Here is a 26240-nt window from a genome sequence, read left to right as displayed (position 1 = left end):
GAGGTGGTAGCCCTGGCCCACCATATATGAAGCCCCTCCAGGCTCCAATCGATGAACTATATCATTAAACAGATTCACGGGGTACTACATCATCTATATTTCTTGGTCTGATTTGTCCGATCCCAAAGTTCAAACCTATATGTAGGTTTGGGCTCTATAACTTACATCATCAACCCTTTAAATTTGCACACTTTATTCCATATGCCACCATTTTTACTCGTGAATTATAAACCATCACTCTTTTAGATCCGCACATGAACTGGCTCGCCAACTCTCTCATGCATAGGTTTAAGTTCGAAACCATTAGCCTCGATCAGGAGCGCGACATGTAGATCGAAATTCGAAACTCATCCTACTCAAAAGAAAAAACTTTTTTAACTTATAGATTTAAGGCGATCGAGTAGTCTTTATATGCTATTCAAACTTTTATTCTCGAATGCGATTTCTAAAAAAAAAAACTTCAAATACCATTTATATAGTTTTACACTTTCTTACTTTAGCATCATGTGGTTTCAATTTAGTGCCATGTGATTTTATTTTTATTTTTTTATTATTAATTTTACTAATTTTTTTCGTTAAATTAGTGACAAAGTTAAAACTAAAAGATACTAAAGTGAATATTTGATAAACTTAGATGAGGTATTTGAGATTTTTTTGTATATAATTTAATAAAACATTAACGAAGAACCTGAAGAAAATATAAAAATAAAATCACAAGATACTAACTTGATATACTTTAAATCAAAGAATACTAAAATTAGAAAATACGAAATCACATGAGTTGTATTTGAAGTTTACCTTTTCTAAAAATTATTCAACAGAGATGAGAAGAGAATTGGAGAGAGAAAGAATCAGAAGGCGGATTCGATCTTTCAGCCGTCATATTATCTCTCTGTGGTGCAATCCAAACTTTGTCTGGGCTCTCTCCCAATTTATTTTTGCATTAAACTCCCTCAACTACCAATGCACCCATGATTCTTCCGTATCATTGCAATCAATATAATAAAAAGGGTCCCTTATTTCTTTCTCTCTCTCTCTCTCTCTCTCTCTACAATATTCCCCCCAACCTGTTATAAAGGCATGGCGCTTCAATTGTGTGTATTCAATAAAGTCATGCATCTTACACCAATAAGAACTAATGCACGTTTTAGACATTAGAAAAGAAATTATTTATATCAAGTTACAAACATTAGAGGATTAATTAGATCGTCATGGTATGTATATCATTAATGGCTCCCTATCTACATACGTCCTTTCTATATACGTCGCTTCAATATTCGTTTAGTGGCTCATGTTTCCTGTGAGTTGGTACATATAAGAGATGCGTGAAAACCTTCTATAGCGAATTAACCAGGTCCTCGGAAACAATGTGTAAATTTATTTATTTTTCTTTTTTTTTCACCGCATATATGCTATGTTAAAGATTACCGGCGAAAGCAGAAACAGAAAGAATCATGGACTCAGAAGGAATCAAAGGATGGCATTTTGCTATAGTTTGGTTGAACAAATCGTAGTAATTATCAGTCGACTAAGTACCTTAAGTAGATGCATTGAAATATCAACATCAAATACATGCACACACTTTGGGCAATTAACTGGGGTGATCAAGAAACTGTTAATAATGATCATAAAAATAATAATAACAGTAATATTTGTGGCCATGCGACGTTGCCCTTTTGATTCCTACGCGTACCTGCACCCATACACGCCACCTCTGTACGGTGCGAAGAGCTCATATTATCATTTAAGCCGCATGAGTGCCGACGCATATGAGCACTCCAATTCACCAAAATTTAAATAAATATAAATAGACAGATAGATAAATCAATCCATAGATTCACAACGTAACAAAGTCGTTTTCTATATTTCTCTCTCTCTCCCTCTCTTTCCCTGTCCCTTCCATAAAGCTCCAACGGTCTCTTTCTCCCTTCTATTGTATATTCAGTCACTGTTCCACGTTGGGAAAGAAGGATATATATCTTCTCGGTCCACATAAAGCTATCAAATTAAGCTACTTAATATAGTCAGTTTACGTGGTTGCATTGGTAATATGAGAGACAACATTTCCGACCTTTTCGAGGATCCCCCGGAGTTCAGATCCGCAGACTTCGCTGGAGCGGCATCTCCGGACGACCTCTTCAGCTTGCTGGAAACTTTGGAAGACAGTAGAAAAGAAGTCCCCCCATTCAACCCGTTCGAGAAAGCGGCAGCTTCTGCGGTGCCTCAGAAACCTCTTCTCTCGAGTGTTCGGCGCCACGAGACCACGGACGACGCCGAAGAAGCGAATGACCCGGCTCGGAAGAAGCACAAGGCATCGGCCGCTGAAGCGGCTGCCCAGGAATCCGAGGCTGCAGTGGCCGCTGCACAAGACGGCGGGCAGCACAAGATGTCGCACATCACGGTGGAGCGCAACCGGCGGAAGCAGATGAACGAGCACCTCACGGTGCTGCGCTCACTGATGCCGTGCTTCTACGTCAAGCGAGTTAAGATCGAATCCGACCAATTCGCGATACGAAGATCAATAAAGTATATTTTTGCATGGTACTATTAACTCCGTTTACTATTTCGTCGTCTCAGGGAGATCAAGCATCCATCATAGGAGGAGTAGTCGACTACATCAAGGAGCTGCAACAAGTGTTGCAATCCTTAGAAGCCAAGAAGCAGAGGAAAGTATACAGCGAAGTGCTCAGCCCGCGACCCGCCATTTCGAGCCCTCGCCCCTCGGTGAGCCCACGGCCACTTCCGCCGCCGCTAAGCCCGAGAGTGGGCTTGCCGATAAGCCCGCGAACGCCCCAGCCGGGAAGCCCATACAAGCCCAGAATTGTGCAGCAGGGTCTGTACTTACCAGCCACTATGATGCTACCATCTATGGAATCCTCTCCTTCGTCGGAGCACACTTTGGCCGACCTCGCAGCGAACTCGAAGTCACCTGTCGCAGAGGTGGAGGTGAAGTTCACGGGCCCCAACGTTCTCCTCAAGACGGTGTCGCATAGGATTCCCGGGCAGGCTGTTAAGATAATCGCGGCGCTCGAGAGCCTCGCTCTAGAGGTGCTCCATGTGAACATCAGCACCATTGATGATACGATGCTCAACTCATTCACCATCAAGGTAATTAAGTGTTACTCAATGAACTATTGTATATACATTCCATATATCTTCTTTCTTCTTTTGCAATATATAAAGTTTGTCGCTTAACTTCCTTGTTAGTTAGGTTAAGTACTTAAAAAGAATTTTCACACAATATATACAAACTACTTCTATATGCCTTTAACAATCAAGGTAGTACTCCTCAAGTAATGAGCCATACCACATGACTCCTCATCTAACTCTAAAATATAACTTCTTTTCTACAATGTAAGATTTATCATTTTTTTTGAACTTTCTTGTTATATAGTTGGGTTACTTCTTTTAAGTAATTTTCACAAAATACATTCTAGTTCTATCATTCTTCGTCTTTTTAAAATCTTTTTTTCCTTTCTATTAATTTTTCTTCCTTCCTGGTCAAGAGATGAATAATAACATGACCTTTTTCCTTTTTTCAAAAAAAAAACATGACCTTATAATTTCCACATTCAAGAAAACATTCCTGCCAAAGCCCAGGAGACAATCACACAGTTATGGTTCAAATAAATAGCTCTAGTGTGCATTAATTTAACACTTGCCATGTACACTTGAGGGTCCAAAGCATATATACATATCTCTACGTCCTTTTCAGAGAGAGAGAGAAAGAGAGAGAGAGAGAGCACTAGGCATGTGGTGGGTTTAATTTATATACTGTTTAAGCTACTCAACTTACTGTTTTCGTCTACTTTCTCAGTTTATGTACTTCTCAGTCCTGAACAACCCTAGTAAATCTAAGATAAGTAGATGTGCAGTGTAGTAGTAGTAGTGTATAATATATAAATGATAACTTGGTTGCCCAATGGAGATAATAGTCCAGATGTACAGTATACTGATAACTTGGCTACTTCAATGATTACTAGGCTGTAAATTTACAGAACAGCTAGCAATAAGTTAGTTTTTTGTAGACTTTATGCAACCTAGAAGTTTTAGATAACTCATTTACTGGAATGATACTTGAATGTTTATAAATACACATATAGGTCATGACATGTTGTTCTGTAGCTCTAGCATGCAAGTTGCCACTGCCAAAATTAAATGATTAACTAATGAAGATCACAGAGGTGTGTATATTGTTTCCGGGCTTTCAAAGTTAAATGATTAACATAATGTTGGTTCTTGAAGTGTCCAACAAAACAGTTTAGCATGTATGTATCTATGTATTATGCATCCGACTCTTTCTCTTCCAATAACATGACATTTTTTTTTAACATGCATGGCACTGCACAAGTCTTTTTGTTACATTTCATGTTGCTTTCTTTTTTCTTTTTCTTTTTTTCCTTAGTTTTTGTTGTAAATCTACTTAATTTGTTGGAATCATTAGAGTTGCATGTTACTAATGTCGTTAATTTCCTTTCAACTATCTTTCACAGATAGGAATAGAGTGTGAGCTTAGTGCGGAAGAACTTGTGCAAGAAATCCAGCAGACGTTTTCTTAGCTACCGAGAAAACATCGGCAAATTTCTAACACTGGCCTAGTTTGGATCTCACTCCCAGTATATGCAAATGCTAGGGAAAAGAGAGAATATGGGATTCCCCTACAACCAAGTCCAAGTGCAATTTAGACTCATGACAATGAGTAGCTTTCACCTAGGTGTAGTTCATTTAACACTTTATTTCTGAGTTTTCTTTGTGTACTTTAGGAATTTAATGAATTGTAATGCTAGTTTAATATTTTATTCTAATTAATTGAGATATTCTTGCTTTTCAACTTTGTGTGTGATTAAGTGTTTCAACTTAAAAGCAAAAAAAGATCGTCACCAGCGCAAGTGATAAAAGGCTTGATGTTTGGTACCCAAGGTCACAAGTTTGAAGCCTAGTTGCTTTACATTTCCACCTAAGCTTATTTATAAAAGAAATAAACGAAACAGGTTCGAAATTTTAAATTCGAAGCCTAATTATTTTACATTTTTAGTTAAATTCATTTTTAAAGAAAATGATCGAGACGGATAACAGGCTACCTTTCTCTCTCCCCAAACAAAACAAAAGCAGCTATCCGAAAAACTGGAATTAAAGCCTCTTTCTGCAGCAGGATATTTTGTACATTCTATACAGTAAGATGGTTTAGCGAACTATCTCTTTTGATATCTCCATTATGAACTAGCTAGGAACAAATTGCTGTATATTTAGCTTTTTAAAAACAATTCATATTCCATCGAACATAGTCCAAATAAATATAGCCAAAATAATTCTTTATCCCAAAAGTTTGATACAAGTAATAGGTTTCTAAGAATTCACTAGAAAAAATATATGTAAACCGCAAACTTGTTCCAAGATATAACATCGTAAAGCTCCAATTATTTACTTAACTCATTTCTAAACATGGAACCAAATGCATTGTCAAAAAAAAAAGAAAGAAAAGAAAAAAGATGCCGAGTTCATAAGAAACTTACCAATGATGACAACTACTAAAGTGTTCTTTTATATATATTTATTTATATATATATATATATATATGCGAAATTGAAGAACCCATCAACGAGTCACCCTCGATTTGGGGAAGCATTTCCTGTGGCGGGCCTTAGCCGGTCTTATGGACCGGGTCGGGTTGGCATTATGTAACTACCATCAGGCCGAATCAGGGCTTATTAAATTCGGCCCGGTCTGGGCCCATGAAGAAGTCTATAACCTCGCCAAGCTTCTGAATGATTTGTTAGTGTATGCTCTTGGAAACAAACAATTAGAGTTCAATTGTGGTGCTCGTAAAAACATAAAGTATTAGTGCTTATAAGTTTTCTGTCATCAATTTACCTCTTTGACTATTTTTTCATAGTAGATCATACTATTCAATCAATCACCTGTTAACTCAATCCTAGAAGGTTACTATCATCATAACCGCACATTCTTTAATCTTAGAATACAAAATCTATAAGTACTAATGACTTAATATTTTTAAAAGTATAGAAGCTCAATTCCAACTGATTATTATATATTATTATTATATAACCGCGGTCCTTTACTTTGCAGTCGTAAGTGAATGAATCATCATGCATACTGCTTTGGCGCCATGGAAACTCATTTCTTAATCAACTCTAGCCACTTGGTAAGTTCTGCTCTGGTATCATACCTGCTCTTAACTTTTAGCCATTCTGCAGGCCCCTGTCTCCACCAGCTCAGCTTCTGAGGGTGCTCCAGTAAAAGAAGTTTAGAAACTTGGGCTTTTACACGTTCGAGTGTGAAAAATCCAAATCCCACATATCTTACAGGGCTTGTTTCTAGATGAGCCACTCATCAGTCCCACGACGTAGTCAAACCACCTGTATCCCCATGCACGAGGCCACGTACCGACTCTCTCTCGACGCTTCTCCTTCTCTCCCTCTTTTCCCGCTCCACCTCTCCACACCCAGCCCCACTCCCCCAAAGCATACTCATCTTCAGCTCCTCCAACTTTCTCCATTTCAGCTAATAATAAAATAATAACTAGCCATTTTTTATTGATACACAGTTCATCACTACTATATACCATCATTTCACAACAGCAGCAGCAGCAACAAGCCATGGTGAAGCTCGCGACGGCCCGCGAGATCCGAACCTACGGCCCCTGCCCGGGGCGCAACCGGTGGGAGTACATCAACGCGGGGCTATATCTCCTCGCTGCCGTACTCCTCGTCGGCGGCTTCTCTGCACAGCTGTCGCACAACCAGCTCCACGACAAGTCGGGCCTCGCCCTCGTCCTCATCGCGCTCCTCCTCGTCGCCGCCGTCAACGCCCACGATCTCGCCGCCCACCTCGCCGGCTTCGACTGCCGCTTCGAGTTGTTCGAGCTCGACCCGCAGCTCGCGCTCGTCGAGTTTGCGGTGCCGGTCGTGTACGTCGTTGGAACCGTGCTCACCTTCGTTGCCGCTCTCTTCTTCGAGATCCAGGTTGGTTAATTTGGATGATTGCGTTATTTGCCCAATTCGTAATGCTGGTAATCATGGTCTTCTTTTGAACTGAAAATTTGGCAAATTTGGAGGGTTGCAGATGGAGAGAGGGTACAAGTACAGGTTAGAGAAGCATGGGCTGAATCTACTGATCGCAGGGCCGGTATTTTGGGTCCTGGGTTCGATCCACAACATCTGCCAGATCTACGAGCGAGCCGACGGCCACGTCCAGATCCTGCAGAAGTGCGTCCAGGTTCCGCTGCTGATAGGCAGCTTGCTCTTCTTGGTCGCAGGGATCGTTAACCGGAACGACATCTACGGGTCGGTCGATTACAGCTTCAAGATACTAGTGAGTGATCGAATGCGGTGCGGTTAAGCGTTTGATTACATACCTTGACCGCAACCTCTGCTATTTGATTCTGCTGATTGAAGAAACTGATCTGTTTCCGTTTATCAGCAAATTTCCTTACATGATTTGCAGTAATGCTATTATACCCCACTCACAATTGCAATTATAATAAATAGCCAAAGCATTGGCGTAACTTAATCGCAGTTACGACAATGTCAACTTGATCTTTTTGTTATGTGTTAGCAATTCTTACAAATGCAGGGGAAGAAGTGGGTATGGCTGTGTTTATCTGGAAGCATACTGTTCTTCGTCGGCGGACTCTTAAATCTGGTTAAAGTGTTCAAGATGCAGCAGATGGAGGGGACGAGGCTCGAGAAGCTCCGCGGAGGTGCGCAGGAGAGGCTAGGGAGCCAGAGGGAAAGCCAAGTTCCCCTCATCTTAGAAGAAGGTGGCAGGAGAAAGACCGGGTTGGAACAAAGCAGGAGGAAGAATGATAGGGAGGAAGCGCGACAGCAAGCGCGGCCCGAGGTGCGGCCGGCCCCTGCACCGGTGCCCACGCCTTCGCCTTCGGACGCGCCGGGGCAGCTTCCGACACCCTACAAGGATGTTCTTGTTCACGGTGGTAGCCAAGATTGAAGATGTGCGTCGTATGATTCTGGACTATTTGTCGGAACATTTTCGATTGCTTTTGATTTTCGTCCCTTTGCCACTTTGTATCCTTCGGTCGTCATGTAAGATCGTTTAGAGATTCAATCATCAAAATGATGTCAACTAGTTCAGATAGTTCCAACTACTTTTTAGATATATACTCATTTAGACGGTGAAAATACTCGTTTCAGTCGTGCGGGACTGGAACAAACATGTTGACATATCAGTTTAAGCTTTAACTTGAAGAAATTTTATGCACGCATTACATCGAACATGTAACAGGCGCTTTTAATCGGAGTTTCTGATTCTATATTTTGCTCATTTCGTAGTTGTTTCAACATTTTACAACTGTTTAGCACTATGATATAAAATGCGCAAACGGAAAAAGAGAAGAAGAAAAAACTATTACCAGATACATACAGAATAAAGCGATGCTTTACGTAGAAACGTTTCATTTTATAGGACAATGAAAGCAACAGTGTGAATGTCACAGTAAGTTTAGTACCTGCAAACCTTTCGCTTCCCCTTTCCCTTTCTCCTTTTCCCTTTTCCCTCTTTATCTCCTCCTATGTAGTTTTGAGATTAACTTCCATCCTCTCTATAGGGCTGTGCTTTTCTCTTTCCGCAAAACTAATTTTTTTTGTTGTAATCGAACCCTATTTTAATAAATTGCATAAGAGCACTGCCAAAAAAAAAAAAAATAGTATCTAAAATTTGAAATTTGAAATTTATATTTTTAATTAAATTTATTATTTTAAAAACTAAATAGCATACTACGTTTCCTTTTCTACACGTGATGAGTGACACGAAGGCTTTTAAAAATATCCTATTTTGAGACACTTATTTTGGTACCACACGTGTCATATCGTAATAACCATTGCGGTCACTAGATGGGCAGGCCCAATAAAGGGTAAGCCCAATCCTGGTTCTAACGGATGAATGGCTGGGTTGCAGCCCAGCCCGGCCTGGCCCATTTCAGCACATTAGGTCCATCTGTCAACTATGTTCGCTCCTCTAGCAGGTAATCGGATGTAGGTGGAGAGAAGGGAAGTCATTTTTTATCTTAAACTGTCACTCTCATTATTTAATTTGTCGCAATAATAATACAATCGAAATTTGAATTACCTAAAACAACGTTATTAACTTCGGCCCGTCCATGGGCCGAAATCAATTACCGTGAAGAGAGGTGAGAAAAAGATAATCAAATAATACAATAGATACCTATATTTAAATATATTTGATTAGGTATTAATAATTATTTTATTTAGTTTACATATTTAAAATGTGGTGAAAATTAACTACATAAGTTTTAGTATTTCTTTCATTTAGTTTGTATATCTAAAATATAATAAAAATTGATTAGTTGAGTATTAATTTTTTTTTTTTGGCTCTATGTTTTTATTATTGTATTATTATTATAATTTATGTATGAATAAAAAAATAATTTACTTGTCTTAGATTACATATTTTTAATTATATAGGTACATTATAATTAATTATTTATCTGAGTTATTTACTATTTATATTTATAAATTATAATTTTACACTTCCTGCTGAACAAACAATAAAATTGGAGAAGCTTCACTTTCCATAACTATTCAAATAAACAACAAGGAAAAATAATTTTTATTTGAACTTTATTTCAACGTAAGATTCATTTCAACCCAAAATTTACTTACGGTAAAACAAACAGACCTTAAATATCTCAAGTAGGGAATATATAGTGTAGCAAGTGTTCTCCAGTATAAGGCTCTCTACAATAAATACCATTACATTATTCTTAATTATTTTCACAAAATTTATTGTAAATTCTTTTGGTGTCACCATGATAACCATCATAAAGTTTAATTAATGATTCGAATCTTCTGTTGCCACTGGCCAGAGCTCTTAATTTGCTTCCTATATATGGTGTCAACACTATCATTTGATGTAAGCTCTTCATCCGTGTATATGTGTTTTTTTTTTGTTGTTGTTAAGATCACCTCTTAGCTGTTTGTTTCGCTTGAGCATTTTAATATTGCAAATGCGTAAAAATAACCGTAACACATGTTCCCAAAAGTAATATCTTTATATATTATCAATGTGTTTGCATATTAAAATTTATTATAGATTGATAAAGAAAAAAATAAATCTAAGATGCCCACAACATTCACAAATTAGAGGATTTTTCGTTGGGGACTTATAGCAAAACTATTGCCAAACAAAAAAGAAGAAGAAGAGTAAAACCAAATATATGGAGGAACGTGATGAATAACTTTATCAACTATACAATATAACCTAATCTGCTGCAAGAGGCGTGATTCGGGCAACACGGAACAATCAGAAATAATGTGATGAGCATCTGTATCAATTATTCTATGATCAAGATGTGAACTCCAACAACCATGCATCATATATAGTTGAAAGAGAATTGAAAGGAAGGTTCCACTTTGACTTTCCAACCAGACCTTCACCAGATGCAAACACTGAACGATACATTCGTATATCTGGTGTACTGCCTATTCACAGATCTGGTATCATTAATTACTCATTACCATCTTTATAATAATTAGTATACTATAGAGTGGTCTCTTGATTAGTATATCTGTCACAACAAAATTCTACAGGGGTGACGCAACTAATGACGTTTTCGCAAACTTTGATTCATGCGCACGCTTGCGGGGCAAATTAATCCTCTGCAGACCGAGTAGTCGGTGGCGATTACTGCGAGGCTCGGATAGAAAAATCACCCTCCCATCTTAGCCTCCGTCTTAAGTATTTCTCTGCATAAAATTACGAATTACGAACTCAAAGGTTCGGTACAAAAATTTGTGTATCAATATTCGGTCAATATTCGATTAGATAATAATCGATCAACCATTGATCGAGTTAAAGAATGCTCCTTTATTAGTTATTATGGCACCTAACTCGTCTATTTAAAATTTTTATCTATTGAATTGGAAAGTTTACTAGACAGTTTATTATAATTTTAACTTAAGCTAAATCATGTTTATAAAATTTTGTATTTAAGTTGAGTAAGGCTTTACAACTTAAAATGCGAGGACTTTTGTAATTTAGCATAGTTTAGCCTTGTAATTAGCCACGTACTACTTCAAAACCAATCCGCGAATCGCAATGACTATGAACACCAATGCATAGATGCCACGTGCACGACGTGGCGCTGGTAATGTTTCTCCATGGCCTCCAACGCCGCTTATGCATCCATCACCGTTCGTTTGAGCCATCCAACGGCCGCGATTCGTCTAAGGATCCCTTGAATCCCCACGCCCGTTGACTCGTGCGCCCGTTCCCCACTACAAATCCCCAACTGCCCCTTTCGTTGTCCTCAGACCCCGTCCCGTTCCCAAACCCCAGCGATGGCGCGCGTTGCCGTTATCCTCGCCGTTATCCTCTCCCTCTTCGTCCTCTCCCACGCTCGCCTCTCCGCCGAACCCACCACCACCGCCGCCGCCGCCACCACCTCGTCGGAAACCTCCACCGACGCCGACCCCGAACCCTCCGAAACCGTAGATCCGACGGTCCACGTCTACCCGATCAACCAAATCGGCGATGGAGCCCTCCCCGCCGGCGACATCCTCCGCCACATCGACTTCTCCCTCCGCCGCCCGATCAACCACCACCGCCACCACTTCCGCCACTTCCACGGCCACCGCCGCCACCGCATGCGCACGATGGAGATCGCCCTCGGTGCCGACGCGGTCGGGCTCCCCGGGGATCGGATCCCGCTGCGATCGAGCGAGGAGAAGGGATTGGTGAAGGAGGAGGGGGAGGAGGAGAAGCCGACGGAGGAGGAGGAGAAGATCGAGAAGAGAGAGGGCGATTCGGATTCGGATTCGGATTCGGACGACGATGAGGAGGAGAAGATAGAGAGGATGGAGAAGAGGAAGAGGAACTGCAAGAAGAATAAGAAGAAGCATCATCTCCGTCGCTTCCACCACCACCACCACCACCGCCATGAACAGGACGAAGCAGAGAAAATCGGTTTTATGAAGCGGTTTTGGGACTTCCTAAACCGCTTTTAGGCCTAAGGCGGTTTTGTGGAATGGTCTCGATTCGACTGGGGAGATCAGGGACATGTCGCACTCTATAGGTACGCGAGTTGTTACAGTATGTAGGTTTTTACGTATGCGTATGTATATGTACACGTATGTGTTGTTGACTTGTTGTTGTGATCTCTTATACTTTGTTGGCTGTGTTTCCTTACTGTTGTGCACTGCTATATGATGTACGTTCGTATGTATGCTTGTATGTACAAGATGGCTTTGCCATACACTGTAGAATAAAATGGGTGCTTAGATTCTTTGCTCCATTTGACAGAGTGCAAATGATTCAAATGGCTGGTGATCTTGAAATTTTGAATTTTTCAAAATTAAGTTTCTTACGCAGTAAAAACTTAGTTCCACCGAATCAACAACGACATATTAACTGCATCGTTATAATGTTTCTTTCCTTTTGACTTTTGGTAATGTGTTGTAGTTGCGTATGTCTTTTGTGTATTTGATAATTCGAAAGATTAGTTGTGTGCACGTCATGATAGAAGAGTTCATACTTTCCATTGAAAATCATCCGAGTCAAACTTCTATGCCTACAATTGCCACCATAAACTTATTCTGACATCTAAACAGCTCTTTAATATTGGTTTAAATGCCCGAGGTTGCTTACAAAGAGAAATTTTACGAGTTTACACCAAATTAGGACTTACAAAGATTCTACACTAGAAGGGAAAAAAAAAAACAAAATATGAGAGTTGTCCTTTCCGAGCATTACGCAAGTTTACTTATAAGGTATGGCAGATTGACAAAAGGTTCAAGGAGTTTAGAGAGGCGGGTTTGAGCAAATTGTATTGAAAAGGGGATAGCATACGGTGTATAATGTTCACAATGTATAGCCATAGTTTGTTTATACTTCTTGATCAAGTCCATGCAAGAAAATAGTCTAAAAAGGGCTGTTGGAGATATGGTGTTAATCATTTTGGATCTTCAGCACATCCCAGTTATTAAGGACTACTACATGTGAGGAAACTGAAAACATGGGTTCATTTTCAGGTTTTTGATACAAAACTTGAATATGTATCTTCACGGATCTTATGTAACTTGTATGATTCGAAGAGCTATGATCTAGCTCAAGATTTGAATCAAATTGTTACGATCTATAAATTATAGTGTTTTTCCTTTTCATCTTAATTCATGTTTATTTCTTTCCAAGTCTCTTGTACGCAAATAAGTCCGTGCAGATTGAGTGGAGTATCTGTATGTAGCCAGATTAGTAGACTTGGATTTGAGAATACAGTAGTGCTTATATTGTCAAACCATGTGAGCAAATGACTACACCCATTATTTTGATGCTCGACGACGGATCGGCCTTATATTTTGACTTGGGATAAATACTGGTATATTCCTCTTAAGCTATGAAATAACTCTTCCAATCTTTTAGATTGGGCTGTTTATGGGTGCTCGTGAGTCCAGAGCTGAATATGTCGGGCCTATTAACCAAGTGGACCGGACTCATGCCTCGATGCTGTGGATTAGATGAACCCGTCGTGCCGCAGTGGGTCGGGACCTTTTGTTTAAGTGAAAAGAGTCGGATCCTCATACATCCCAAACTTTCAAAAGCATCCTTCATAACGGCTTGTTAAAAGTTGGCTCTCTTTCGTTATCCTTCTCTTAAAGTGACAATGATGGGGGGTCAAGCACACATTTGAAGGATTGTTTCTAAAGTTTCTTATCAAAGAATTTGTACCACACAAGGGAATTATAGAGTTTGTCAAACATAGCTTTGAGGAACTCTTTCTACTTCTGGGTTCTTCTATGATTAGGACAAAAGAATTGCAGTTTGGTCAAAATCCAATCCATGCATTTCACACTTCGCATACCGATTTTTGTCCTAGTTTTCTCCTATCTACCATTCATCAAACTTCTTTTTTTTTTTTCCATTTTTCTTTTCACTCTTCGATCATAGTTAGCCATTAGAAGCAACTCCATGCGCAGAAAAAATCAAACTCAGAAGGAGATTGCACCATTTATGTGAGAGGGAACGTATCTAGGCCATCTGATATAAGTAAGCCGGAAAGCGCGCAGTGATACAGAATCCAAACCCTTTTTATCCCACCAATTGTTTTTTTCAGAGCGGTCATTAGTTACACTCTGTATACCCAAAAAAACAAAAAAAAAAGAAACTTTGTAGACCCATGGATAATGGGGTGCACTGTAGCCAACCTCATAATATGATATTGGCCACTTGCTTTGGATGGTCTTTTTGCAAGCCATCTCTTTCCCAAGCTCAGAATATGCTCTCACCACATATCCTTCACAACAGAGATAGTACTTAGTGAGCACCACTACTGAGTAATGATAAGCGCAATGCACCTGCCCCCATTTCTCTCTTCATTGTGAACCAGAGGAACCTGAATCCCCCACCTATCAATTCCCCCACATACCATTAGTTGCTGTTTACTTTATCATCATCCCCTATATATATGTGGGGACAATTCATGAAAGAAAAGAAGCACAATAGAGCACCGATCCATTTGGCTCCGACTGTATGTTATTGTTTGTAACGGAGCTTAGGGAGATTCCATTGTACAGTGTCTCTCTTTTTTCTTTTTTTTTGGACTTTTGGTTCTTTTTTCTTTTTTATTTTTGTATGCATACATACCACTGGAGATGTGTGAAAGCGCACGGATTCTGCTGCCAAGTTGATATATTTGGTATGGTTTTTTTTTTTCGTGCAAATAAGCAATATATCCAGGAGTCAACATTTAGATACCATTTTTTTTTAGAAATCTAATCCACAATTTTACTCTCTCACTCTCACTCTCTCTCTCTCTCTCTCTCTCTCTCTCTCTCTTTATATATGAATACTATTAATAGCACGAGCTATTGGTACTATTAGTTTTTTAATTCTTGGATTGAAAAATGTGTGGTTAGAATGATGTGGGTTTTCTAGGGTTGAGTGAGTGGTTGGTTGAATAGTATAATCTAACGGGTAAAAATAATTAAAGGATTAAATTTAACGGTGAAAAATTCGATAGTACTAAATTCTTGGTGCTATCGATAGTATCCCAGCCGAATATATACATATATACATATACATATATTCATTAATAAGACGACAATGGCTATTTGTTTGAATTCAATTTATGAAGAGATGGATAAGAACTAAAAAAAGAAAAGCTAAAATGTATATATACATATACATATATTCTTTGATAAGACGACAATGGCTATTTGTTTGAATTCAATTCTAGAAAAGATGGGTAAGAACAAAAAAAGAAAAGCTAAAATATAGAAAACTGCTGTGCAAATATCTCTATTTTATATATTTTTTTTTCTAACTTTTTAAAACCTAAATTTTACTTTTTTAAAATTTTAAATTGATACATTTAATCCCATGCCGTCAAAATTCTATCACCATTCTGTTCATTTTTTTAATTTATACCTAAAATACTTTTAAAAATACAAAAATATATTAAATATTACTTTTTTTAATAAAACAAGTAAAAACAAATTAGTCATTTCGCCTTCTCTATTAATACCGTAATTTATTTAAAATATTTCTAAAATTTCAAGAGATAAAATATAAATTTTCTAAGTTAGAAAAAAAAAAAACAAATATTTACAGAAGATTAGATTTTTCTGTAATTTAGCATAAAAATAAAAGTGTAAAAAAAGGAAAACCTGAGTTCCAAGAGTATCTCACTGTATCTAATACAATAAAGGTTGTGACTTGAGGTAAAATTGTCTTTTATAAGTCACCAAAACCATACAATCACAAGTTTTGGGGCATGGAGTATATTTACACACATTAACACAAACTCCTGCAGTACACTAAACTAGAGTAAGAAGCAGCTACCTATAAAAGAAGCCCCTTAAAACCCTAGCAAAAGTTTCTCAGGATAACAAAGAAAAGGTACTACTCTCGAGTTTGGTGGGTCACTACAATTATGGTCAAGCAAGTGACTGCACAAGGGAGGAAAGAGAGCAGTAGCCTAATCCAGATTACCACCACTCTCCTCAAACTACTCAGCTTTTCGGCGAACCTTCCAAGCTTTTATTCACGGCGATTCAAATAGATCGATCCGCTGGTCAAACCGGTTTATTACCATCCGATTGGGTCGGTCTGATCCTGAACTGCTAGGCGCTCGGATACGTCGGCTAGGGATTTGAGGTTGCACTTGATGAAAGCCTCCACGAAGAAGCACGTCTCGTCCTTGGTGTTACCATCGGGCACGTCCACCACGAAGGACTCGATCACCAGCGTCCCGGGCCGCCCGTCGATGGTCTCCGGATGGACGGATAGGACCGACGAGTAGTTCTGGCATTGTCGATAAACACATCAGAAGAGGATGATTGATTCATTGAAGCATTATTTATGCACATGTAAATGGAATTGGCCCCTCTTATGTAAGCAGAACAAGCAACACAATGAACACAAGTTCCACAGTGTGAATTCACAGGAGAAGAATGGCAAAGAGGAAGTTGCCATGTTTAATGCACCTTGACACTTTTAGTAAATAAAACAGAGATATTTGTTGCCTGGACAATTTGATGCTATCAAACTTTATCCATCCACTGTGAAAACCACACTGCTTTTTCACTGGAATCAAAGACCCAGATAATCAAAAAAGAATTAACAAATTGTGGATTAATGAAACTATAATCTTTTCGAATGAACATATGGCGGTGCATGGAATCGATACAACATATACACAACATGCAGCACAAAAACATAGCATTAGGGATAGGTTTTCGTCCAACATAAACTACATAGCTCACGGAGTTTTGCGGACTAATCATAACCAACAGGAATATGAGATATACATCTTCTAATGCAATCTGATGAAGAAAAAAAGCTTGCTACTGAGACAAAGGAAGAGCAATAACATAGGGATAGGTTTTCAAAAGGGGGGGAAATTAGGAGAAGGCTATATACCTTGAGCCTATGATCCCCTCCAACGATCTTGATGCTGAGAATGTGTTCATTGTCATCAAGAAGTTCCAATCTTTCGGTGCTCGTAGTCGCGGGGAGGCCGGATTTAACGTCGACTTCCCGCACGCTCCCGATCTCCAGATCGCCTCGCACCACGCATCTACTCACAAAGGGCTTGTACTTCTGAGGCTGATCAAACCTCCTCACCAGAGACCAAACCTTCAATTCAATCATCAAAGCATTAGATTTTAGATTTGTTTTCTTTTTTTTTTTTTTCTCCCTTTAAGAACATAATAAAAAGATTGCTAGTGTTGAGTTAGAGAGACAACAAAAAAAAAAGAGGGAATTAACAACCCAAATCACTTCACAAACTACGAAAAAACAGTGATCTTTCACATTATCAGCTTCAAGGGCGAGCATTAAACCCAAGTCCACAAAAAATTCAAGGAAAGTAAATATAGGGGAATGAAAGGAACAATTGTAGAAAGGTAATTAAGAAGCTTCAAAAATCACATCTTAACCTAAAAAAAAAAAGCGATTTTTCCACTAATCAACTCCAGAAAACAAGGAAAAACATAAAAACCCAAGTGGCCAACCATAATTCCACACAAAAATTGATAAGCATGGGAGAATAGAAGGGAGAAGTAAAGAGAGGCAATTGAGAAAGAAACTTTGCTCCAAAAGTCCCAAAAAGCGATCTTTCCAATGATAAACTCCAGAAACAAGGACAAACATAAAAACTAAGTAGCCAATCAATCAAATCCTCAAAAAACTCATATCAAAACGTGAATTTTCTTTTTAATTATTTAAGAAAGAGAGCGGACGAAGACATCTTTCAAGGTGAAGACGTACTCGAACGTAGAAGTTTCAACCCAATCATCATCAGTCACATTAAACTCCATAATTAGACAGCGTAAAAAGCCCCAATTACAAACCAACCGAAAACCTTCCCAAAATCGCATCACAATTTGAAACTTTTGAATCCAAAACCGAAGAACCAAATTGATCCGATTTGGGAGAGAAGAGGAGCATCTCACGAGGTGAACGGGGGCTTTGATGTGCTTGAAGAGCGTAGAGCTACACTGGTTCTCTCTGAGCTCGTGGCGGTGGAACCGCCGCACGTACTCCGACTCCGCCGCCGCCGCCGCCGCCGCCGCCGCCGCACAGCTACTTCCGCCGCGGCTGCTGCTCAGCTCGTCGACGAGCCTCCAACACCCCTCGCCACCCCCGCCGCCGCCGCAGCTCCTCGCCCTCACCCCGACCCCTCCGTTCATCTCCACCATTGCTTCCCTAACCCTTCTCCTCCGTATATTATTATAAGCCTAAAAACCACCCCTCTCTCTCTCTCTCTCTCTCTATCTCTATCTCTCTCGTGTGTGTATGTGCGTAAGAGCTCCTCTAACCCTCTTCACCATCACCACTCGAAAAAACGATATAAAATATCCGGGGGTAGTGGGGGTGGACCCCTCCACCAGCATTTTAGCTCCGCCCCCAAACCTTCTCTCACCTCTCCTTTTCTTTACGCCCCCTGTTTCATTACCTACAACAATCCACATAAGTGCCGTTACACAAACCATAAATTACGCGCCACACCTCGTGCATTCACGTATTCGATACCATAATAAAATAGATATAATCTATACTATCTAAATAATTATTAATAGAAGTATCATCTAACTGCTCTAAATCGTAGTGGTAGAGGTCGTTCTGCGCTTTTGACTTCTTACGTAAGGAGATTTTGGATGACGTGGAGGTCCAGGTTCATGCAATAAATTTTTTGGTGTTCTCTGATTGGAGGAGCCACCACCGAGAGGATAAACTCTAAAAAGGTGAAAGAGGCAGTGGCAACTCCGTAATTTTATTGCAACTTGGTGGTCGGATTTGGAACCGCACCAGTACAGAAGACACTAGACTCTTTTAACGAAAAAAAAGAAAACGGAGAAGAGTGCGTCCAAATTGTTTTTATTTTTATGCGCCTTTTTTTTTAATTTGCGAATTATTGGTGAGATTGTTGGGTGCAGCGGTTACATATCACGTCTTGTTTGACCCCGGGAGTTACACGGAAGGTTGACAGCAACGGACCTGAGAGCCACAAGTTTCGTGACCGCACCATCCGGCAAGATCGACGGCCCAAGACGACCCACGTGGCGCAATTTTATCGGACCGCATTTATTATTTCATTTTGCAATTCGGGTTTAGGGTGTGCGGACTCTTAATTGATTGGGCCCCCGCCCGGGGAAGCGTGCAACACGAAGCTGTTGAAAATAGAACGAACAAAAAAACAAACAAACGCTCAATTTGAAGCATTTGTAAGCATATAATGCCCATGCTTTTGATTAATTCACACCTACTGTCCAAAATATAATAAATTTTTTAATACATTAATTAACATAAAAAGAAATTAAAAAACTCAAATCATTATATATATATATATATATATATATATATATTCTACAATTTTATGTAAAAAATAAAAATTAATTAAAACAAAAAATATTTTGGTAAATTTTATAGGTTATTTTTTTTTATGGTTTTTGGTAGAACCTAACACCCACGGAAGAGATTCATAACCGCGTGAACGGATGACGCTTTTTGACTTTCGACCCGAGAGAGAGTATATCCATTCAACTGTGCGCATATTGGATAAAAATGTAGAGAGGTGATTACATTAACGTTAAACAATTTATTAGTGTTATCCGAGCTAGTTCTTTTATTGTTATTGCACGAGTAAATACATTGTATGACACGGAGAAAAAGCTAAAATATAATAAAGTGCAGGGACTAGATTGTTCTAGACATATTCACACAAGGGATAGAGGCAAAACATATAATAAAGTGCAGGGACTAGATTGTTCTAGACAAATTCACACAAGGGATAGAGGCAAAAAAATATAATAAAGTGCAGGGACTAGATTGTTCTAGACAAATTCACACAAGGGATAGAGACAAAAAATATAATAAAGTTTAGGGACTAGATTGTTCTAGACTAATATAGCACAGCAAAGTCACAATTTCTGTTGCCATTGGAATAACTGATGTGTACATAATATATAGAGAGCGAGAGAGATATCTTAGAATACTTTTATAAATAAATAAGATCATTTACTTCGCTATTAATTTCGATAATAAGACATCCGAATCAACCACCAACAACATTAAATATGATCTAAAATAGCTAACCTTTTTAGATTTTAAGTTTTATAATTCTTCTATTATCCTTTACCTACTCCTCAAATGGTTTAAAGTTAATAATATTTGATAGTTAACATAATAAATTTGAAACTATTTGATCCCTGGATAAGTAATATCATAAAATTGCCAAATATGATTACCATAAAGTTTAAATAGCGTAAATCAAATCTTATAAAACCAAATTAATCGTCCATTCGAATGCCCCATTATCCAAAACAACGTAGAAATAAATAGACCTATTTACTTTTAGAAGTATTTAAGCTTTATATATTGACTATTGCATGCCGCTGCATTAAGAATACCAGCACCAATAAACAAATTTTGTTACTTTTAATTTAATTCAAAATTTGAATCCTAAAATATAAAAAATAAATGGTACTGCTGCATCCAAACTTCCAAATAGATGTGTAAAATTTACACCCTCACATTCTAGATTTAAACCCTTTTGAGTTATGAGTATTTAAAAAAAGAAAAATTGACAAAATAATAAATTCAATATAGATCCTCAGATAAGGGGCATAAATTTACATTCTTTTTTCGGCTGTACCAAAAACGGTGCTCAATCCAAAAACCTGCATGCGAGAGAGTATACAAAGAGCCTTGATTAGTAGGCTGAAGGCCATTAATTTCATGTATCATCATATATATATATATGCATCATTAATTTCTGATATATATGCACCACAAATTCCAACCAATAAATCTCACGCATTTTACCGACCGTCCCTAAAGTGGCAAAAAGCTTAGTGGTTGGTATCCGAGACCCAAGTTCGAATCCTAATTGATTGACATTTCCAGCTAAGTTTATTTTTAAATGAAATAAACGAAGCAGGTAGCATGCTCCCTTTCTCTCAAAAAAAAAAAAAATCTCACGCATTTTTTTATCCAAACAACAAGACAATGCATGAAGAAAATGTACAACTAAGAGAAAAGGCAGCCCCACCCACCAATTTGAACATCTATTCTCATCCACTAAGCCATGGTGCTTTATGCACCTGCAAGCTAGTGAGTGTATATACTGCTTGTACATAAAATATTTCAAGATGTCACCAATATGGAATTTACAATAGTCTACAGTTTGAACTTTGAGGTATTAAATTCCACATAAAGCTAGAAGTAGCAGTTCATATATCCATGACAAGCTAAGAATTACAAACCGTCCAAACTAGCTTTACAATAAATTATATTAAACAAAAAGAGCTGAAGCACTAAGAGGCAAAAGACATTAATAGGATAAGTTATTTTAAATAAAGAGCCTCTTTCTTGTATCGACAGAATCGCCAAGTGCTGTTTCCAGATACGCGAATGCGCACCTACCGAAAGTTGCTGGATGTGTAATAAATTACAAATTGAAAGTTAAGTCGAACTGTCAAATAAGTGTCAAGTAAATCCTACATCAGAGGACCACAGCGTAAATTTTGTCTTTCACGGAACGAAAAAAAGAAGAGAACAAGGTGCCGAATGCATCATGCAAAGGAAATTCCAAAACAAACTAGAAGCAGTAAAGATTATTCTGACATTAGATTCAGTGAACGGGATAAAAAAAGAGATTAACAGCATCACACTAATTAAAAAGATCAAAAGTTACATGTTTTGTCCACTTTTGAAAGGGTAAGTGTAACGAGATCAAAAGACGCTTTGTTTAGACGCCAAGAATAAAGAAAAAACACTAAGCTTCGTTATGAATGGAAGAATGAAGATATAAAAAGGCTTTCTATTCTAGGAAATAGATATTAGTATTTAACTGAGAGAGATTAGAATGGAAAAACGCATTACAAGGCACCTAGTCCTTATCAAACAACCACACCTTTAAAAGTAACTAAAATTGGAAACAAAGGTAGCATTTGGATACTTAAGAAACTGAATATTAATGACTCAATGAGGAATCCTCTACATATAAAGAATGACTAGATTTCCACAAGTTTTCATTCAGTATAAGCTAGATGATTAAGAAGATGTAATTCTTTACTCATCAAGATGCTCAACGAGAATAAGGTCATGCTGTGTATCTTCACAGGGACATGCTATAAGATAATTTCAGTGACACAAGAATCAATTCAAATACCCAAGTTAAGGACATAACTTGAGTGAGATTCGACCAATTACTCAATAGTTTCGGTTAGCAGGCATCAAGGCAACTGTCAGAACCTAAGCAATATGTTGAAAGAACAAGCACAAAGAGGCTTTGATTGGCGCATCCGTGTAAGGCCTCCAAGAAGGTAGGTAATGTTATTAAATTCAAGAAGTGAGGCCCAGAGCCTCAACTGAATGCTTTGATAAAGCACAAGGAGACATGCTCTTTCAGAGGAATGAGAAGTTCTATATTTAAATGAACTGATAGTCCACTTTGAAGACTTGGTCTCTATGACACATCGAATGAAACAACTAAAAATCCACTGCCAATTCCCAATATAGAGACCGAAAGCTCAACATTGCACAACTGAAAAGCAGCAACAGCAATGTTTTGCCACAAATGTAATTAGAAGTGGGAATCAAAAAGGGAAAGCAGGTAAGACCACTCCTAGACAGTGACAGTCCTAGCGGGTAGAATCAGCTTGTCAACCAGTCCACCATACAATAGGTGATGGACACCGAATCAGCTTTCAAACTTTTTCAATGACTCTCTGTCTTCTTTAGAGATTTGTATCCGTCATACCTACAAATGTACTCTCCTGCTCTGACATTGTTTTTCTTAGAATACTTAATACTAGAGAGCATTGTATGCTTCAGTATAGTTTAAGGTGGGTCTTTCCCTTGAAGAGAAGTTAAAGAAGACATGAAAACCTGTGAGTAGATAATGCAATTCTAACAGTCAGCAAACTTGGAATATTGATAACTTGTCGCAGAAAAGGGTAAACCTAAATTTTATTTTTGAAGCACCAAATGAAAAGTTACTGTTTTTTTCACGTTTTCTCAGGTTGATCTGATTATCATTGAGCGAATTAGCAGCAACCAAATAATTTGTCAATTAGTTTTAAAAGAAAACAAGCAAATACAAAATCAGCAGAAAGGAGGGCTGATATAAATCAACAGTTGACTACATTAGTAACAATAGGCAAAAGGAAGCATATGCTCTCTCATTCATTTTGAAGCACTAGCTAGGCCCAATCACAGTTTTACAGGCTATATATCCTATCTTACAAGCCCAACATTGGATATTGAAGAACAAGAGGAGCTAGAAAGTAATTAAAGTTTACACTGATTGAAGTAGCTTCTAGCTAGGATGAGACAATAAACTCTGGTTTACATGATAGCAAAATAACACAGGTTTGAAATAAAGGAAACCAAAAAGAAGTAGCTTAAGTACCCAATAGGTGCTACTTCTCTTGTGCCATCTTCTTCCGGATTTCATGAGCTGCGTTGAAGATGCCAAAGGTTGGTTTATTGCACACAAAGCATTTCTTGTTCTTCGAATGGTGCTGCAAATCAAGAAATAAGACAAGGTTAGGATCAAATTATCATATTAAACGATCTGTCAATGCAACTATACGGAAAAAAGATATCACATATTATTGAAACTAGAGATATGAATAATAGAATGAACAGATCTAAGCATACATTTCAAAGAAAAACGAGACAAGGTGATGCACGACAGAGAAAAACAAAAGTGTGTAGTCTACAACCAGCAGCATCTACTGCCACGAACAGATAGCCGAATAGCAACGGACATGCTCATACTGAAGTACAACATGAAAGCAAATGTGATGATATCAATTGGAACCATTTTGGAATCTACAGGTACGTTAAAATATAGCTTCAGTAAAGCAGGCAGCTTGTCAGGACAAGTTCCGACTGATTGGGGAAAGTACAAAAGGGCCAAGCCAGCAGTTAAGTTTTAACCCAGCAGTCTTGTGACCGTATGTTGCTTTTCTTTAGATTAACAAACATGTTGCACAGGGTCTAACAAACACACACTCAGTGTTCTAATAGTTCACATGGAGAGTTCTAGAAAAGTATTGTAATAATAATTCACAAGATGTATAAGAGCAAGTGAAGCCTCCTGACAATTGACTGGTTCTCAGTAAACTTAGGTGGTTGTAACCACACATTATTTTAGTGACAATTTTTAAGGGCCATAAAAATCAAGCGACAAATCACCACTAAATAAAGATTAATAACCTTAAATTTCTTAGGATATATTTCTACCCAATCAACAGCTCGTCATTAATTAACTTCTTCTGGGTTCAACTTGCTGTGTTATCCAACTTAGAACAAAAAGGACACCTATCAAGCTGAGCCCATAATAATAAGGATTTCCTAAAAACAATATCACAAGAAAATAAATAACGGCCATCAAAATGCTAATTCAACATACATATGGCAGCAAGGAAAGCAGAAGAATCTCCTAGTAAACCACAGTACAATACAACAATTAAATGAAAAAGGAATAATCGCATGCTATTCCCTACACTGAGGAAGGAAAAAACTAAACAAGGTTAATGAAAAACAAGCAATTATCACAAAGAGAATCACTATTCTAAAATCTAAGTAACTAGACAAAGGCAAAGGTTTGACTACCTTTAGCGCACAATGCTCGCAGAAATAGTGCTTGCAATTGGTCACCACCGGATCCTCAAACGGCTGCCTACATATAAAACAAGCAAAGGGCACCGAATCATCGTCGTCGTCATCGTCATTGTCGTGAGCTCCACCATCATCCCCGTCCCCTCCCCCGCCCCCCATCGCAAGCCCCCTCTTTCGCGCCTTCTCCACCTCTTCCCACTCCTTCTCCAGCTGCCACCCCGACTTATAATCCCCTCTGTCGTGCATGAACTTGCACGAGTCGCCGTAGCCGCAATACCCCGTCTCTTTGTAATCCTTGCATATATCGGGCTGGTAATCGAACCGCGCGGATACTCGTATGTGCGACGATGCCCGGAGCGGGCCGTGGGCACCCCCGGCCTTCTCGGCGGCCACCGTTTGCTCGCGCCTGAACCCCGCCCTGTGGTCCGTGTAGCCGTGCATCCCTTTGTACAACTCCTCGCCGGCGCCGCCGGAGGAGGGCTTCGATTTCCCCGTCATGTTCTCCTGGTTGATCTTGAGCGTGCGCTCGCGTAAGGCGCGGCCGTCCCTGTCGAACTCGGTCTCGGTCTCGAGCGTGGCGGTCGCGCGGCTGTCGTGCTCGACCTGGACGGCGCCCGAGGACTCGAAGTGGAAGACCGCGCCGGAGCCGGCGCCATCGGCGGCGGCGTCGTCGGGCTCCGCCGCTGCTGCAGCCGCGGAGGAGGAGCGGGGGGCGGAGGAGAAGCGGAGCTTGTTGTCGGCGGGCATGGGCCTCTTGGATCGCGAAGAGGAGGAGGCAAGCGAGGGTTCGGGATCTCCTCGTCCGCCATCGTTGTCGTCGTCGTCGGATTCCGCGGCCCGGCGCTTGCGGATGTTCTTGTTCTTTGTGGGCTTGCGGAAGAAGTTGCACACCTCGCCGGAATCCGCCATGGATGTGGAGGAGAGAGGGGTTTTGAGGAGGGAGACTCGGGCGAAGGGGAGGAGGGGAGAAGAGAGGAGATTAGGGTTTAGAGGCGTTCGACGGAAAGAGGAGAGGGCGAGATCGAAAAGAGATGGGGTCGAGTTTGGGTCGGATTAGGAGTCGGAAGGGTCGGTGGATATTGGCTTGGACTAGACGAAAACCATTGTCGTCATTGGGAACTACACGCCGCCGACTTTGGGAAAAAGAGGTTTATGCTTTTCCCCTATTTTTGAATCATAAACTATTCAAAAAATTATTTAAAAGACATTATTTAAACAAATGTAACGGTTTTAAAGTAAAAATATTAGAAATCAACCAACAATTGTCATTTGTAAATTCTAAAATTTAATCACGAGGATAATTAATGATACCCCAAATTTGAACTCTAGCTCATAATCTTATTATTATTCTCATTATGTTTGACCAAGAATACAATGTTTATGAAAATAATAGAGATTTTTATCTTGGTGATAAAGAGATACCTTTCCTAGTGAATTATTTTACATGGAGATAGCGAAAATTCATTGTTTTTGGAATAATGGTAAGAGTTTTAATCACTATTCCTGACCAAACATACACCTCATGGTAGTCCCATACATTTCTAAAATAAAGTGTATAAGGTACATTCCAACAATAAGGTGTCATATCATATTAAGGACATTTCTCTAATTTCAAC

General features: G+C 39.1%; 4 protein-coding genes across 5 annotated transcripts; 2 read left to right on the top strand and 2 right to left on the bottom strand.

Annotated features, from left to right (window-relative positions):
• Nucleotides 1592-5233, top strand: LOC109710093 (transcription factor SPEECHLESS). 2 transcript variants are annotated; one of them, XM_020232526.1, is made up of 3 exons: nt 1592-2482; nt 2578-3108; nt 4494-5233. In XM_020232526.1, the coding sequence occupies exons 1-3, from the start codon at nt 2051-2053 to the stop codon at nt 4557-4559; spliced, it is 1029 nt and encodes a 342-aa protein (XP_020088115.1). In that variant the 5' UTR covers nt 1592-2050; the 3' UTR covers nt 4560-5233. The 2 variants fall into 2 exon arrangements, with proteins under 2 accessions (XP_020088115.1, XP_020088114.1); XM_020232525.1 differs by lacking the exon at nt 4494-5233 and having other exon boundaries at nt 2578-3927.
• Nucleotides 6618-8374, top strand: LOC109710079. The gene is made up of 3 exons (XM_020232498.1): nt 6618-6983; nt 7084-7332; nt 7594-8374. The coding sequence occupies exons 1-3, from the start codon at nt 6618-6620 to the stop codon at nt 7966-7968; spliced, it is 990 nt and encodes a 329-aa protein (XP_020088087.1). The 3' UTR covers nt 7969-8374.
• LOC109710912 (abscisic acid receptor PYL8-like) lies at nt 15662-18300 on the bottom strand. The gene is made up of 3 exons (XM_020233722.1): nt 17946-18300; nt 16912-17127; nt 15662-16293 (listed from the first exon to the last, which is right to left on the bottom strand). The coding sequence occupies exons 1-3, from the start codon at nt 18189-18191 to the stop codon at nt 16078-16080; spliced, it is 678 nt and encodes a 225-aa protein (XP_020089311.1). The 5' UTR covers nt 18192-18300; the 3' UTR covers nt 15662-16077.
• LOC109709773 (zinc finger CCCH domain-containing protein 15) lies at nt 23161-25710 on the bottom strand. The gene is made up of 2 exons (XM_020232092.1): nt 24619-25710; nt 23161-23519 (listed from the first exon to the last, which is right to left on the bottom strand). Exons 1-2 carry the CDS (start codon nt 25531-25533, stop codon nt 23418-23420), a joined length of 1017 nt encoding a protein of 338 aa, XP_020087681.1. The 5' UTR covers nt 25534-25710; the 3' UTR covers nt 23161-23417.

The sequence above is a fragment of the Ananas comosus genome, linkage group 5, assembly GCF_001540865.1.
Source record: "Ananas comosus cultivar F153 linkage group 5, ASM154086v1, whole genome shotgun sequence".
NCBI classification, from domain to species: Eukaryota; Viridiplantae; Streptophyta; class Magnoliopsida; order Poales; family Bromeliaceae; genus Ananas; species Ananas comosus.
The sequence above is the reverse complement of the archived record's forward strand: the minus strand, read 5'-3'. Positions and strand labels throughout refer to the sequence as shown.